This window comes from Schistocerca gregaria, chromosome 2 (assembly GCF_023897955.1).
Source record: "Schistocerca gregaria isolate iqSchGreg1 chromosome 2, iqSchGreg1.2, whole genome shotgun sequence".
In the NCBI taxonomy this organism is placed as follows: Eukaryota; Metazoa; Arthropoda; class Insecta; order Orthoptera; family Acrididae; genus Schistocerca; species Schistocerca gregaria.
In genome coordinates, this window is record NC_064921.1 from 720,278,337 (window position 1) to 720,294,706 (window position 16,370).

The window sequence follows — 16,370 nt, forward strand, 5'->3', positions numbered from 1 at the left end:
AGTGGACCCACACTCCACCAAGTGTAATGCCCATCCGTGTCCTCCATGCTCGCTGCTTTGAGATTCTCACAGAAGGTTGATTGTAATTGTGCACCAACACTGAAAGTTGTGGGTTCATTGCCCACCAGGCAGACTATGTCATATGTCCTATGTTGTGAATATCTGCTGACATTGGCTGGTGAGATCACATGACATGAGCTATGATTGGCTGATAAAAGTGCATCACAATCTCAATTTCAGTGCTTCAAAAGCTACCGTGCTGTATTTGCTTGAATTCATATTTATACCTTTGGAATACGAAAATATGCAATGTGCATGTTGCAGTGCATCAAAGATCTGTCCAGAATGCACTTTTTTTTTTTTTTTTTTTTTTTTTTTTTTTTTTTTTTTTTTTTTTTTTTTTGCTGGACTTCGTTTCCAAAACCATGGAACACTATTGTATAAAGCCTTTACCATTCAAAGGATTGAAAAGTTTTACAACTCCAAAAAAAACTGTACTGTCACTTAACATGGAAAAAATATTTTTTCACCCTCATATAGTATATTTTCATCCAGTAGGAAGTGTATTTTTAATCAGGAAATCCAGAAAAACTCTGGGAATATTTTTTCCTTGTCCATGTATACATCCTCGAATATCAACAATATTAGAAAAAAGATAGCTTGTTACATACCATAAAGATGACCCATTGAGTTGCTGGTGGGTACAATGAAAGGACTGTTACGCACTATAGCTTTCAGCTGAAGCCTTCTTTAGCAAAGAAAACACACACATTCACACAAGCTAGCACACTTCCTGCACACATGATTGCTATCACTGGCAGCTCTGACCGGAATGCAACTGTCATGTGAGTAGCAATCTGGAGTGGGGTTGGAAAGGGGAATATCAGTTCGGGTGAGAGAAGAGTGCTGTCTGGTGGGGCTTTCAGGGACTAAATAGTGACCTGATGAGCCTACAAGAATCAGGTGGTGGGATGTGCAGTGTACATCGGTATGACTACCAACCAGCTATCCACTGGTACGAACGGCCACTGCCAAACTGTGGCCAAGAGGAAATTAGACCACTGTGTGGCACAACATGCTGCTGAACATAATATGCTTGATATCAATAGCTGCTTCACAGCCCAGGCCATCTGGATCCTCACTCCACCACCAGCTTTCCTGAACTGTGCTAATGGGAGCTGTCCTTACATCACATCACATTCTCCTCTCTCGAAATTATCCCAGCCTCAACCTGTGGTAACTTACTGTCCCCGCACCCTCTACCCAACAGTTTATGCCCTCTCTGTCCCCTCATCTCCTCCCTTTTTACATCCCCTCACCCTAATTGTGTTTCACCCTCTGCCAATGCACGCTCCCATCCTTTCCCCCCTCCTTACACCTCCTCTTTTCCACTCCCCCTTTTTTTCCACCCCTCACACCCAACCTCCTGATGCTGCACCTGGCAGTCCTATCAGGCCACCCCCTAGACCCTGCATGCCATGCCAGAAAGCACTCTTCTCTCCCCCTCCCCAGAAAGCATTCTTCTCTCTCCCCCCACCACCCCCCTACATTGCTGTCCAATTCACATTGCTGTTCACATAGGAGTTGCATTCCAGTCAGAGCTGAGGTGGTAGCAGTTGTTTGCATGAGGTGTGCTTGCTTGTGTGAATGTGTGTGTTTCCTTTGCTGAAGAAGTCTTTGACCGAAATCCATCATGAGTAACAGTCTTCTCATTGTTTCATTTTTCTAGGACAAAAAGATTAAACCAAAGAAAATGAAAAGCCTTAAAACTGGTGTATGTTTATTGGCTGCTAAAAAAGATAGAAGAAATAAAAATAATACAAAAAGTATTCAGAAGCACTGAGGAAGGGGAATGTGTTTTGTTGAAATTTTGCCATGCTTGTAACTAGACAATTCTTTGTTCTGTCCCTATTAGTTCCAGATTTTGTGAGTGGTCAGTATGCAGTGTTGTTTCTAGACTTCAAGTTACCTTTTGTCAATGTTTGTGACTAAAGATGTTCCAACAATGCTCAGATCATTTTAGTATTTTGCATGATTTTTTCCAGATAGAAGAAGCTAGTTCTCAGGTCCTCAAAGGTCATCCATTGTATCATTCATCATTAGTTAATCATCTGTGTGACAGTAGAGAGAATACACAGAGAAATACAGGCATGGCTTAAAAGGAGATCAATGTTTTTCAGGTAGGATTTTCTTTCTTATGTTATGTGTCATTTAAAACCAGTATGTGATGTCTTATGAGTAAATATTAGTGTAATGCTGTTGTCTGTAAGTATTTGTTTTGTCTTTGGTAGGTAGCTCAACAGTATACAGAAACTCGATACATAAGTAATGAGACTACTCACATTATGAGTAACCATTTTAATTACATAGGTTAGATTGTGTTAGAGGAATTCTTGGTTCCATAAATACAAACTGAGGAGATCCTTGGGGATGTGTAGCATTTTGGATTTTTGTTTTATATTATGTGATATTAATTAAAAATACAGAAATACTACATTCAGTATGTCAAATTGCATTTATTATGGTTGCTGAGAAATTGTTGAAAATGTGTTTTTCTCATTAGTGGACCCATTTTTTGAGTAAAATAAGTGCCTTTAAGTATTTATGTAGGTTTTTCTTGTTCCTTGTACTGATTTTGTCAACTGAGCAGTTTATTGGAAAGGAACTATTATTTGTAACAAATTTCATTAAAGAATAGTAGCTGCAGTTAGCACTCCAGTTCCTTGAACAGTGTGTACATGAATTCACAATACAAATAATATGTGTTACATGTTTTTGGACTCAGAAAACTTTTGTTTGGCTTGAAGCGTTGCCCCAAAATATGGTGCAATGACATTATGGAATGATGGTAAACAAAGTATGCCAACTTTTTTATTTTATTTCACCTGTGCCTGATAACATTCACACTGCAAATAAGAAACTGTTTTGGCATTTCAGTAGTTCTATGGTATGCTCCTTCTGACTGAGCTTCTTACGAAGTTGTAATCCCAGAAATTTACTACTGTCAATTTTTTTGTCTGAACTTCCTCATATTTATGCATATGCTGGGTGGTATACTCTTAAATTTTCTGAATTGCATGTACTGTAGTGGATCTTTTCAAAGTTCAGCGACATTCAGTTGGTTGTAAACCAGTGGTGGTATACTCTTAAATTTTCTGAATTGCATGTACTGTAGTGGATCTTTTCAAAGTTCAGCGACATTCAGTTGGTTGTAAACCAGTTATTAATGTTCTTGAAAATAGCATAAGTGGGCCTTTCTAAAACGATACTAGACTTTCTATGTATTGCAATACTTGTATAATCTGAAAACAAAATAAAGTCTGTGCCTGGCAGTGTAACTAATGGGAGGTCATTAATGTATACAAGAAAAAGCAGTGGCCCCAAGATGGATGCTTGTGGGCCACCACATTTAATTATTTCCCGATCCAATGATGACTGATAGCTTAGTTAACTGATTAACTAGTCTCTCACTATGACACCGTATGTTTTCAAGATATGACATGAGCTATTTTGCAGCACTGCCAGTGACACCATAGTATTCCAATTTACTTAAAAGGATGTTGTAGTTCATGCAGTCAGGTGCACTTTCTCGCTGTATGTGTAAATAGCCTTCTCAGTATGTGAACTCTTCAGAAACCCAAACTCTGTCTTTGACAGTATGTTATTCATGGTCAGATGGTGAAGAAGCTGTCTGTACATTACCTTTTCTCAAATTTTCAAGAATAGTGACAAAAGTGAAATAGGTTTTTAATAGGGTGGCATTTCTTTAATCCTTTTTTGAGCAGATGTTCGATGTCAGCATATTTCAGCACATCAGGAAATGCAACAAAGATAAAACACTGGTTGTACAAATAACTTAAAATTTTACTTAACTCACAAGAGCACATATTAATTGAAGTTGTTGACATTTTTCATAACCACTAGAAAGCTTTTATTATAAAGAATTTATTATGGATGTTACTTGTAAAGGCTAGTCTCAGGTATTTTGGGCATTACTCACTGACCTTAGCCATCTCACACTATCTATCAGGAACAGATGTAAAATACTCGTTAAAGATATTTGCCAGACTACACCCATCTGTTACCAATGTGTCATGTACTCTTAAACTGCTCCAGCTTTTTTTTTTTTTTTGTAGTTCTATTAATCTCCTCTTTCACTGTACCCTATATTGTTTTTATATTGTTGCCTGATGTTCCAGTGTTCGTCTTACAGTGCATTTGCGTAAATGTTTGGATTACTTTGCTTAATAGCCTACAGTATTCCTAGTTATGAGCTAAATCATCAATGTTGGAACAGTTCCTGGCTGACAGTTTTCTTTTTGTTATACAAGATACCTTTATTCCTTGAGTAATCTATGTTTTTGTTTAATCTGAACTAATATTGGAGGAAAACAGTTTTCAAATGATGTAATAACTTTATTAATGAATTTATTGTGTTTTTCATTAATGTCACAAGCTCTGTAAACATCTCTTCAGTTCATAACTCTGAACAGTTTCCTAAAGTACTCAATTTTTGGTAGATTAACTACTATCTTGTACTCCGATTTAATAGACTTTTTAATCAGCTCAGTATTGTGTATGTCATTGTCTGAAAAGCTGTTTATTATTGGTTTTGTGATATGATTTTGTTTCTTTGATCTATGGCCACCTTAGAGCATCTAGCTCTTGTAGTTGGAAAGTTTATTGTAGGAACTGGGTTAAATGATGGTGTTAATGGCCGTAATAAATGTTTATTGGAAGAGTTTTGAATAAAATCTATGTTAAAATAGCCAGCAACCACAGTTCCAGTGCTTTTTACTGTTAAATACAACAATAGAGCTTCTAGACAATTGATGAACAGATTATAATTTCTTGCAGTGTTTGTATATGGGACTGTTATGAAGGATCTGTTATGGAATTTTACTTCTGTTGCACATGCTTCTAGACGTGATTCTATGCAGAATTTATTAATGTCATTGTTCTTGTATTTAAGGCAGTTTCTAATAAATGCGGCAACTGCTCCTCTGTCGATATCCACTCTACAGAAGTAAGAAGCTGTGATAGTATCTGCAAAAATCAAACCAGTGTTACACCCCATACCTAACACAATCAGCTTTTCCAACTCCAAATTAACTCTCCCGATAAAGAATTAAAGTGTTGTCAATCATGGAATCCCAAAACAGACATAAATCCCATCAGACAGACACAGATCCCTCACTGGTATATTTTGTTGTGGATGCTGTCCTTAAGAGGTCACTTTTTAGTCAGCTACCAGAAAAGGTGGGTGAAGCTTTGGCAATGCCAGCCATTCATGCTGGCAAAACGTTAGAAAAATCATCAAACAAATTTCAGCAGAAGAACCTGAGACGGAATACAACAGGCAATTTGCCAACAAGTGGCCATGAAAGCCTTAACAATTTTTTACTTTATAGAATACATGCAATCAATGTCAGTATCATTAACCAGCCCTCCCACTATGACCATGATATCTTCCTTTGGAAAATCTGTACATAATGACATTATATCCTACACAAAAGTGCCAAAGAAACTGTTACAGGCATGCATATTCAAATACAGAGATCTGTAAACAGGCAGAATACGGCACTGCGGTCGGCAATGCCTAAATAAGACAACAAGTGTCTGGCCCAGTTGTTAGATTGGTTAATGCTGCTACAGTGACAGGTTATCAAGATTTAAGTCAATTTAAGTGTGGTGTTATTGTCAGCACACGAGCGATGGGATACAGCATCTCCAGGATAGCGATGAAGTGAGGATTCTTCTGAATGGCCATTTCACGAGTGTACCATGAATATCAGGATTCTGGTAAAATGTCAAATCTCTGACATTGCTGGGGCCAGAAAAAGATCATACAAGAATGAGACCAATGACAACTGAAGAGAATCATTCCATCATGCAACCTTTTCCCAAATTGCTGCAGATTTCAATGCTGGGCCATCAACAAGTGTCAGCTTGTGATCCATTCAACGAAACATTGTTGATATGGGCTTTTGGAGCTGAAGGCCCACTGGCCCGCTTGTGTACCCTTGCTGACTGCACAGCACAAAGCTTTAGAACCTTTCCTGGGCCTGTCCCACTGACATTGGACTTTAGAACTTTGCCTGAACCTGTCACACCGACATTGGACTGTTGATTACTGGAAACATGATACCTGGTTGAATGAGTCTCGTTTCAAATTGTATCGGGTGGGTGGACATGTACAGGTGTGGAGAGAACCTTGTGAATTCATGGACCCTGCATGTCGGCAGGGGACTGTTCAAACTGGTGGAGGCTCTGTAATAGTGTGGGGCATGTGCAGTTGAAGTGAAATGGGACTCCTGATACATCTAGATACGACTCTTGACAGGTGACACATGCGTAAGCATCCTATCTGGTCACCTGCATCCATTCATGTTCATTGTGCATTCCGACAGACTTGGGAATTTCCAGAAGGCCAATGCGGCACCCCACATGCCCAGAATTGCTACAGAGTGGCTCCAGGAACACTTCGCTGGCCACCAAACTCCCTGGACACGAACATTATTGAGCATATCTGTGATGCCTTGCAATATGCTGTTCAGAAGAGATCTCCACCCCATCGTACTCTTACGGATTTGTGGATAGCCCTGCAGGATTCATGGTGTTAATTCCCTCCAGCACTACTTCAGACATTAGTTGAGTCCATACCACATCATGGTGCAGCACTTCTGCATGTTCCACGGGGGGGCCCTACACGATATTAGGCAGGTGTACCAGTTTCTTTGGTTCTTCAGTGTATATTACCTGACCAAGACAAACACTATTTTCTAAAAAGTTTATGACCTAGTATTCTGGACCTGAATCATCCTGCAGCATTTTGCCATCTTCTGTATCATGTGAACTACCTTATAACATTTTCTTTCTTTTCAGAGATTTTTGTATCTCTTTCTTTCTCAAATTATTGTCATTGTTTGTTGTGATCCTTCTACAGCTACAGCTACACCTGCATGAGGCTCAGCATTTCTAACTGGGGCAACAATTCAAATGTAGTTTCCACATTAACATCAACACAGAAAGTCCTATGCCTGTGCCCACTATTAGCTGTAGCCACTTCCTACCACTCTTTACCCTTCTCCCTTGTTAACTTGTCCAGATCTTTCCTTGCCTTATCTAGTTCAGCATGAAGAGCTGCACGTTCACCTACTGTTTCACTGTTTTTTATCTCTTCTGCCTATCCTGCAATACCACTGCCGAGCCTTATTTATTTCCCCATTTCCCACAACACTGCAGTCTCTCCGATGGAAAAAGCTACACTGACCATCAAACCACACCCTGGAACTATCAGTCCTCTGGTAAGTCAAGCATTTGTCACAGTTTAGAGTACTGAATAAACTGAAAAACTCATTCATAAAAATTAGGCCATAAAACACAAAGCACTATGCAACTTTTCTGAACCAGGAAATTTAAATTTTCCTTCTTTATAAACTCTTCGCTATTGTGATACATACATTGATGGAAAAAATTGCAACACCAGAAAGTAGTTAATGTACAGTAATAAAATTTCGGGAATACATTTTTCTTAGCCAAGAGCTTACTTGTCTACATTACACATTTGAGTGATTAACATCGCAAGACGACAGGTTGATGTATGTGAGAGGTAAGTCATTGCAAATGTGAAATGCTGGTACATTAATAACCGGTGTAACTGCTAGACTGTTGAATACAAGCATGCATATGGGCATGCATTGTGTTGTACATGTGCCAGATGTCAGTTTGTTTGATGGAGTTCCATGCCTGTTACACTTGGTTGCTCAATACAGCAATGGGTAATGCTGTTTGCGGATGATGCTGGATTTGTCCCCCAGTTATATCCCATATGTGCTTAATTGAAGACAGATCTGGTGATAAAGTAGGCCAGGCAACATGTTGACACTCTGTAGAGCATGTTGGATTATAATAGTGGTATGTGGGTGAGTGTTTCCTGTTGTTAAACAGCTCTTGAAGTGTTGCTCATGAATGGCAGCATGGCAAGTCGAATAACCAGACAAACGCACAGGTTTGCAGTTGGGATATGACCTTCTTGTAACCATCACACAGCCATCACTGGCACTGAGTCAGAACCAGCTTTCATCGGAAAGAACAGCAGATCTGCACCCTGCCCTAGAGTGGGCTCCTGCTTGACACCACTGAAGTTGCAAATGACGGTGGGTTTAAGTCGGTGGAATGTACACTGTAGGACATGAGACTTGGAGCTGTCCTTAAAGTAACTGACTTGTAACTGTTCGCTGTGGCACTTATGCACCAACTGCTGTTCAAATTGATTCTGCAGATGTGGTATGCCGGAGCCGTACACCGAACATCATGATCTGCCCTCTCAGTAGTGCTATGTGGCCATCCAGAAGCTGCTTGCCTTGCGACCATACATTCTCATGACCATTGCTGTCAGCAACCACATACAGTGGCTACATTCCTGCCAAGTCTTTCTGCAGTATCACGGAAGGAACATCCATCTTTTTGTAGCCTCGTTCAAATTCCGTGAGGCGTCAATAACAGCATCTTTGTTGCCTTAAAGGTATTCTTGACTGACATCAGCTCACCACATCCAGTCTGATAGGTAACCAACACTTATGTATATTACATTGTGTATTTAAAGCATACCTGACTTGCATTCTCTCAGTAGTGCTACTAGCACCTCTCTTATGCAACTGATGTGAAATTTGAACAGACATCATGTCTCATATGTAGAAACATGTCTATCAACTTTCGTTTATGTCACACAGCTCTTCTTGGTGTTGCAGTCCCCCCCTCCCCCGTCAGTGTATAAAAGAGTGAAAACTTTTGTAGTTGACTTAGAGCATGGTTGGGCAGCCCGTGGGCCAAACCCAATTGGTAGCTGGTTTCAATCCAACCTGTGGAAGAAATTTTTGGGGGAGGAGAACAAGACATTCAAATTATACTATGCTGGGATACATTTTCAGATATTTCCACCAGTGTTCACCTCACCTCAGGTTTGCAGCCAGTATGAATGATGGCAACAGGGTTCATAATTTAGTGGAAGTACTAGTTATCTGTTGTAGGTTCACACGTAAAGTTCTGTGCTACTTGTTAATTTCATGCAAGTGTTTCTGTGCATATTTTGTTTTTATGTTATTTCAGGTATTAGCATTAGTGATAATTCTTATATGCTGTGGACATATCAGACCTCCACATACACTAAAACTGAAGGTAATTTATAAAGAATTAGCTGCTACTAGGTGTTTCCACGGTAATTTATTTTTCCCTGATGACATTTCAAGATGCCTGGCATCCTATCTTCAGATTTGGACATTTATTTACATTTTGTGAACATTATTTCTTTCTAGTGGCATTGTAGAATTTTGCAGCATAAGTGAAGAAACTGATTGTGATGCATAAATAAATTTAAACATCTGAAGATGGAAATAAATGTGAACATCTGAAGGTGTGGTATACATAAAATGAATGTACTCTCAAAAATGTGATATTTGAGCCCTAATTCATTGACATGGCTTGGCATGTCAGGAAAGGAGTGCTATTCATATCATTGTCTTACCCCATAAAGAGTAATATCATGGATGCTATAGTTTTGACTTTATGTGCTGCAGTACTGCTGTTGCATCACATAACCAAGCAATCTGCAACTTTAAGTAAGTATGTAAATCAGGCCCACAGGTCAACAAAGGTTAGCCTTACCTGTCTTAAGAGTATGTGCTAGTACACCTGTTTCCCATATAATATTCTCTTAAATATCTATTACTAGTAAATTTATTACTTATCTGTACACAAGCACTTAAAAAGACAAGTGTTGCTGCTGCTGGGACATACCTAAATGTGTTAATAGCTTTTACACCATCCAAATACTTTGTGTGCGTGCGTGCCTAAGCCTACTGAATTTTTATTTTTTAGTTTTTGAAATGTTTTACTGACTTCATTCTTTGTGATTGGAAGTGGCATCATTGTATTTAGTGCAACATTATTTACAGGTGTTATATTTGTTTGGGGGAATTTTTACTGTAACTTCTCTGCAATACTTGAAAAATGCTCATTTGCATAGTTTGCTAAGTGCTGTGGATCATTTATTACTTTATCCTCACCCCTTAGCAATATGTTATTCTGCATTTGTTTGCCTCTCCCCATTTCCTCTTTTATAACATCCCAGGCTGCTTTGCTTTTATTCTCTGCATTATATATTATTTTGTCATTAAATGACTTTTTTGCAGCAACCAGCACCTTCATAGAGATCTTTTTGTATCTATGATAGAAATGTAAGAATTCTGGATCATTGCAAATCTTTTCGTGGAATTGAGTTGTTTAAGTTTTTGGGAGGACTTCTTAATACCTGCTGTTATCAAACTGTTTTTGTGAGATGTTGATACAGACATTCAGAGTTCAGTTTAAACAATGTGGAGAATTTAGAGAATTTCATATTCACATTGGTTTCTTTATACACTTTATCCCAGCTTTATTTTTGTAGTTCTTTTGAAAAATCTGTTATTTTGATTCTGACAGATGTTGTTTGTAGGCTTATAATTTAGGGAATGCTTCGGTGCCTGCCTTTACTGTTGTTATTTGACAGAGATGGCCTGATAGTCTGAGATCTTTTACAGTTACATCACATTTTTCCTTGTCCGTATTTGTGGCCACACGGTCAATTACTGATAAAGTCATCGTGGTAACCCTTGTTGCACTATTGACCAATAGGGACATGCCAAAACTTTGAAGGATGTTTATGAAGGTGCTGCTGGATTCATTTATGATGTTAGTGTTGATGTTAATGTCCCCACACAGAATTATGTTGACCTTTATACTTGAGACTTTATCTAAAACTTCTGTTAACTTATTGAAAGAAGTGTCCACACTACCACTGGGAGATCTATACACACACAAAATGATTAATTTCTTGGTGATATCAAGCCCTCTTAATTCAATAGCTGATATTTCAAAGTGTTTTTCTTCACTTACGGTACTGAGGTCGTGTCTTGATTTGAACTGTGTTCCTTTTCTGATATAAATGCATGATCCTCCACCCTTTGAAGTAGTTATGCAGTAAAAGTCATATACCTCCAGAAACCTAACAAGGACTTGACAAATCCATCTCATTTGAGAGGTGGACTAACATGCAATTAAGCATGTGGTTATAATGTCTTGTCTAATTACTGTATAATAGCATACACTGACAGGAAAAAAATGCACTACCAAGGAAGAGTTGTGTGACGTAAACGAAAGTTGGTAGCCATGTTTCTACATCCAAAAGATGATGTCTGTTCAGATTTTACACCAGTTGCATAAGAGTGGTGCCAGTAGGGCTACTATAAGGATGCAAATGAGGTTTGCTTTAAATACGTGCTGTAACAGTCATGAGTGTTAGTTATCTTTGAGACTGGATATGGTGAGTTGATGTTAATCAAGAATACCTGCAAAGTGACAAAGATGCCGTAATCAACACCTCACTGAGTCTGAACAAGGTCATCTAGTAGGGCTACAAGAAGAAGGCAGTTCCTTCTGAAAAACTCCAGAAAGACTTGGCAGGAATGTAGCCACTGTTCACCAGTGCTGACAGCAGTGGTCATGAGAATGTATGGTCGCAAGAAGACCGCGTTATGGACAGTCATGCGGCACTACCAAGAGGGAAGACAATTGTGTTTGGCGTTTGGTTCTGGCACATTGTATTATATTGAATCTGCAGCATCAATTTGAGCCAGCAGTTGGCACCACAGTGACACAAAAAACTGTTACAAATTGGTTAATTCAGGGATGGCTTCAAGCCAATTGTCCAGTAGTGTACCTCCCACTGCATCAAACCACTGCCATTTGCAAATTCAGTGGTGTAAAGCAGGAGCTCTTTAGAGAACAGGGTGGAGGTGTGTTGTGTTTTCTGATGAAATCTGGTTCTACCTCGGTGCCAGTGATGGCCGTATATTGATTAGGAGGATCTGCAACCAACCTGTCTGCTTGCTAGACACACTGGACCCACATATGGAGTTATGATGTGGGATGTGATTTCGTATGACAGCAGGAGCACTCTTGTGGTTATCCCATGCACCCTGACTCCAAATTTTTATGTCAGTCTAGTGATTTGACCTGTCATGCTGCCATTAATGAACAGCATTCCACAGGGTGTTTTCCAACAGGATGACACTCACCCACATACTGCTGTTGTAATCCAGCATGCTCTGCAGTGTGTCTGCATGTCGTCTTGTCCTGTTTGATCACCAGACCAGTTTCCAATTTAGCACATCATCAAATCACATCTCTGGCAACATCCACAAATAGCATTAACTGTGCCGGTAGTGACTGACCAAGTGCAACAGGCATGGAACTCCATACACCCATACAACAAAATGCACGCATATTTCCATCCTTGCATTCAAAATTCTGGTGGGTACACTGGTACCAGCATTTCACATTTGCAGTGGCTTATCTCGCACTTACATTGACCTGTGATCTCACAATGTTAATAACTATGTTAACTAGACAAATGTATTCCCAAAATTTCATTACTGTACATTATTTATTATTTTGGTTTTGCAATTTTTATTCTGTCATTGTAAGTTGAGGCCTTGTTTATCAGAGGCTGACTACAGATTATGTTGAAATTGAACGAAATGTGTTCCCAAAATGTTTGAATCTCAGACAAGTTGATATTTGGTTTTTGTGTCAACCATCAAAAGTGGCAGATCATCCAATCTGCTATTATTCTGATGCTCTCAGAATTAATGAATTACTGCAAAAGAAGTACTGAGACGAAAATATTATGTGTAAGCGCGGGCACAAATGTGCAACCTGCACAAACTGTTTTGCCTTTGCTAGGGTGGAGCAAGTGATATTGCACAATCTGTTAGTCTGCATTCTTTATCCTCTTCCTCCTTTTCGACATGAAGTGTAGCATTATAGAAGTAGTATGTATTTGTGAAGTCCTGCAGCAATGCAACATCTCTGTAGTAGGTTGTTGTTTCATACAGCAGCAACACACACACACACACACACACACACACACACACACAAAGAATAAACCAAAAGAAGCTGCTAAGACAGACTGCCAGCTTTTTATATGTTGAAAATAACCAATATCTTCTGCCACCAGGTGGCTGGAAGTCTACACCTCTACAGACTGTGCTACAGGGCTCGCCTGTGTTGTTGGTTGGTTGCTCATGGTTCAACACACAAGTAATTTTTTAAGGTGGTAGTTTCTTGGACACAACTGTTCATAAGAATGACTTGGTTGAATTTTCCACTTTTAATACCCTGACACAAAAAGGAAGGAAAGAAGGACGTTTGCTGTTTTACATCTGATCCATGGCAAAATTATGAAAGATGGAGCTTTGCTCAGATTTCTTGCTACTTGAGGGGAAGGAAGCAGCCAGGGTCCTTTTAAGGAACTATCCAGGCACTTCCATGGAGTGACCTGGATGATCAAAGAAAATTGATATCTAGGTGGCCAATCCAAGAATTGGACACAGGTCTCTAGAATGTGAGTTGAGGGCGTTAGCCACCAGACAACTTCGCTTGGTCCCTGTGGAGCTAGTGCTAAATTAATGTTCAGAGGGACATTTGATGGGCTTTTCGATAAACTACCTATGTGGATGAGCCTTTTCAGCTTTATATTTCTGAAAAGTAAGCACACGAATAGATTGAATGTAGATAGTGATTTGAGGCTAAAATTAACCAGTTTTGATACAGATATTGATTCTGTCATGGGTGACAGACAATGTCAAAAATCCCATTGAGGCCTTTTTAACCCTGACCCCTTGATTTTGAGTTTTCATCTAGTTGTGACAGCTAAGTGAATATAATAAAAATATTTTTGAATACTTTTGTACAGTATGTCTAGTAATTAGGCTTATTTACACACACACACACACACACACACACACACACACACACACACACACACACACACACACACGCACGCGCGCGCGCGCGCACTCACACATGTATTTATATTTTTTATTAGTATATTTAGATACTGGACCCTGCAGTTTTTTCCTTTCTTTCTTTTAATATACAAATCCTGTTCACTTAGCTATAAAATTTGTGAACTGTTGTCTTAGTAAATTTGTTTCTAAAGAAAATAGTAAGCAAGCACTGAAGAAGTACAGATCCACCTGAACAATCTGTATTTTGTAGCATTTTTTCTGACCTTTATTTTGACTCAGTTTGAAACTTACTTTGTTTCCGTACAGATTGCAATGGTATTAATAGTTTCTAAGTACTGCAAATACATACTTGTCGCATTACAATTAGTTTTTGTTATGTCAAGACATTATGGTGGTCCACCTTTACAATCCTGTCTAGTATGTTAATTAACAGTAACAATTTGCTTATGTAAAGTATAAAATAAGTTTCAGCTATGTAAACTCTTTTATTAGATGTGTGATTAATGTCCATTATTTCCATCTCATATGAACATTTATGAATGAAGTTGTACATTAACATTCTACTTGTTTTTTTACAATATTGTGTTTCAAATCTTTTTCTTAAGCAGTGATCAAAATTCCATGCATACTTCATCCCCCAGCCTTTTTATTATTACTTAAATTATTAATATGGAAGAATAAAGTACAAATATTCCCTTCCAGGTTTTGGAGGGAGAAAACAGAAATTCCCAGTACAAGTTACTTAACAAAGAGTGTGAGACCTGATTGATAGGTGAGAACTATTTCATTTCTGCTTGTGTCTGTGTATGTGCGGATGGATATGTGTGTGTGTGCGAGTGTACACCTGTCCTTTTTTCCCCCTAAGGGAAGTCTTTCCGCTCCCGGGATTGGAATGACTCCTTACCCTCTCCCTTAAAACCCACATCCTTTCGCCTTTCCCTCTCCTTCCCTCTTTCTGAAGAAGCAACCATCGGTTGCGAAAGCTAGTAATTCTGTGTGTGTGTTTGTGTGTTTTGTTCATTATGCCTGTCTGCCGGCGCTTCCTCGCTTGGTAAGTCTTGGAATCTTTGTTTTTAATATATTTTTTTCCATGTGGAAGTTTCTTTCTATTTTATTTACAAATATTGTATCTCATTCATAAGTTTTCATTATATGAATTCCCTGGCACATAATACATAAACACATTTCTTCTTTGTTTCTACTGTCTTCTTCTATACTATATATAACAGAAGCAGTATCTGTTTTGAATTTTCAGGACCTGAAGTGAACCTCAGCTGGGTACCATAATAAGATGAGGATGGCGTTTTGAAATAATGAGTTATGCTTACAGTAAAAAGAAGAGAAAAATATTGTGAAAGTGCAAACTGAAATGTCAGTTAAATGAAATATGACTGCTGATGAACTTTCTACAGATAAACAGCAGATTGGAATGATGATTAATTTTCATAGTTAAGACTTTTGCTCACTTCTCCTCAAGTTTTTGTTTCTGCGTCTTGAACATTATTTTTGAGAAAATAAGTAAATGTTTTTATCAGAATTTAGTTTCTTCTGTCACCTGCCATAATAGAATTCCTTTTCCTTGTATATGAAAGTTTCTTTATTAAACAATTTTTTACTGTATGAGTGACAAGTTTTTCTTTGTGTTCTTATATTCTTGTTATCTTTTGTGAGTTTATATCAGTTACATTGCATATCATACTACTTTAAAATTACATATTGTATAAAAATTATGATTTTTGAGAAAAGGCACATGTCATTTTTTATTGTTTTACTTACATGGAAAAAGAAGAAAAGGTTTAAGGCCTGCTGTATAAAATTCTTGAGATGGTGTCTATTCTACATGCATGTTGCCACCATTTGAATTTACAAAACCACAGTTTGGTTAGTTTGAGTTTTTAAATACAAAGAATATTTTTGTTGCTGCTGTTGTTGTTCACTGCAAAGACTGGTTTAGTGCTCCCCTTGCTAATCTATCCTGTGAAGGTCTTTTTCCTCTGTGTAAGTATTGCAACCTGCATCCACTTGGATCTGCTTACTATAATATCAAATGAACTATTTCTATCTACCCATCTAACATTCCTATGTACCCAATTTTTCGAAAGCTGCCATTCTCTTTACATCTGTACTGTTTTATCACCGATCTTACACTTCCATATGAAGCTATGCTTCAGACTAATAAATCCGCAATAGACTTCTTCACACTGACGTTTTATGTGCTGTTTCCTTTAAGCATGCATGTATTGGATTTTCAGAGAACACTTTCAACAAATCTGTTTTCCATTCACCATCAATAATATGCAAAGGGTAGATTGATGCTCACCATATGTTTATGAGGTGCTGAGTCGCAGACAGGCACAACGTAGACTAATGGGGTCGGAGACAGTAGTCATGTGCATGAGTTGTGCTTGTGTGTGTGTGTTTTCTGTTTCCAAAGAAGGTATTTTGGCTGAAAGCTTATGTGTTTAGCACTCTTTTCATTGTACCTGTCTGTGAGTCAGTGCCCCTTCAATTGTAGTGAGT

The 16,370-nt window shown here is 38.4% G+C and overlaps 1 protein-coding gene across 2 annotated transcripts in view; it reads left to right on the plus strand.

Annotated features, from left to right (window-relative positions):
- Positions 1-15,770, plus strand: part of LOC126334850 (CDK5RAP1-like protein) — a 107,477-nt gene extending 91,707 nt beyond the window's left edge. The window contains exons 9-11 of one of the 2 annotated variants that reach the window (XR_007564779.1): positions 2,046-2,180; positions 14,553-14,622; positions 15,106-15,770. Coding sequence is in view for 1 of the 2 variants with exons in the window: in XM_049997518.1 (XP_049853475.1) it covers positions 2,046-2,159 (114 nt within the window). In the remaining variant the exon portion in view is untranslated. Of the gene's footprint in view, positions 1-2,045; positions 2,181-14,552; positions 14,624-15,105 lie in introns of those variants that run through there. The other variant, XM_049997518.1, reaches the window with a different exon arrangement.
- Positions 15,771-16,370: the final 600 nt, after the last annotated feature.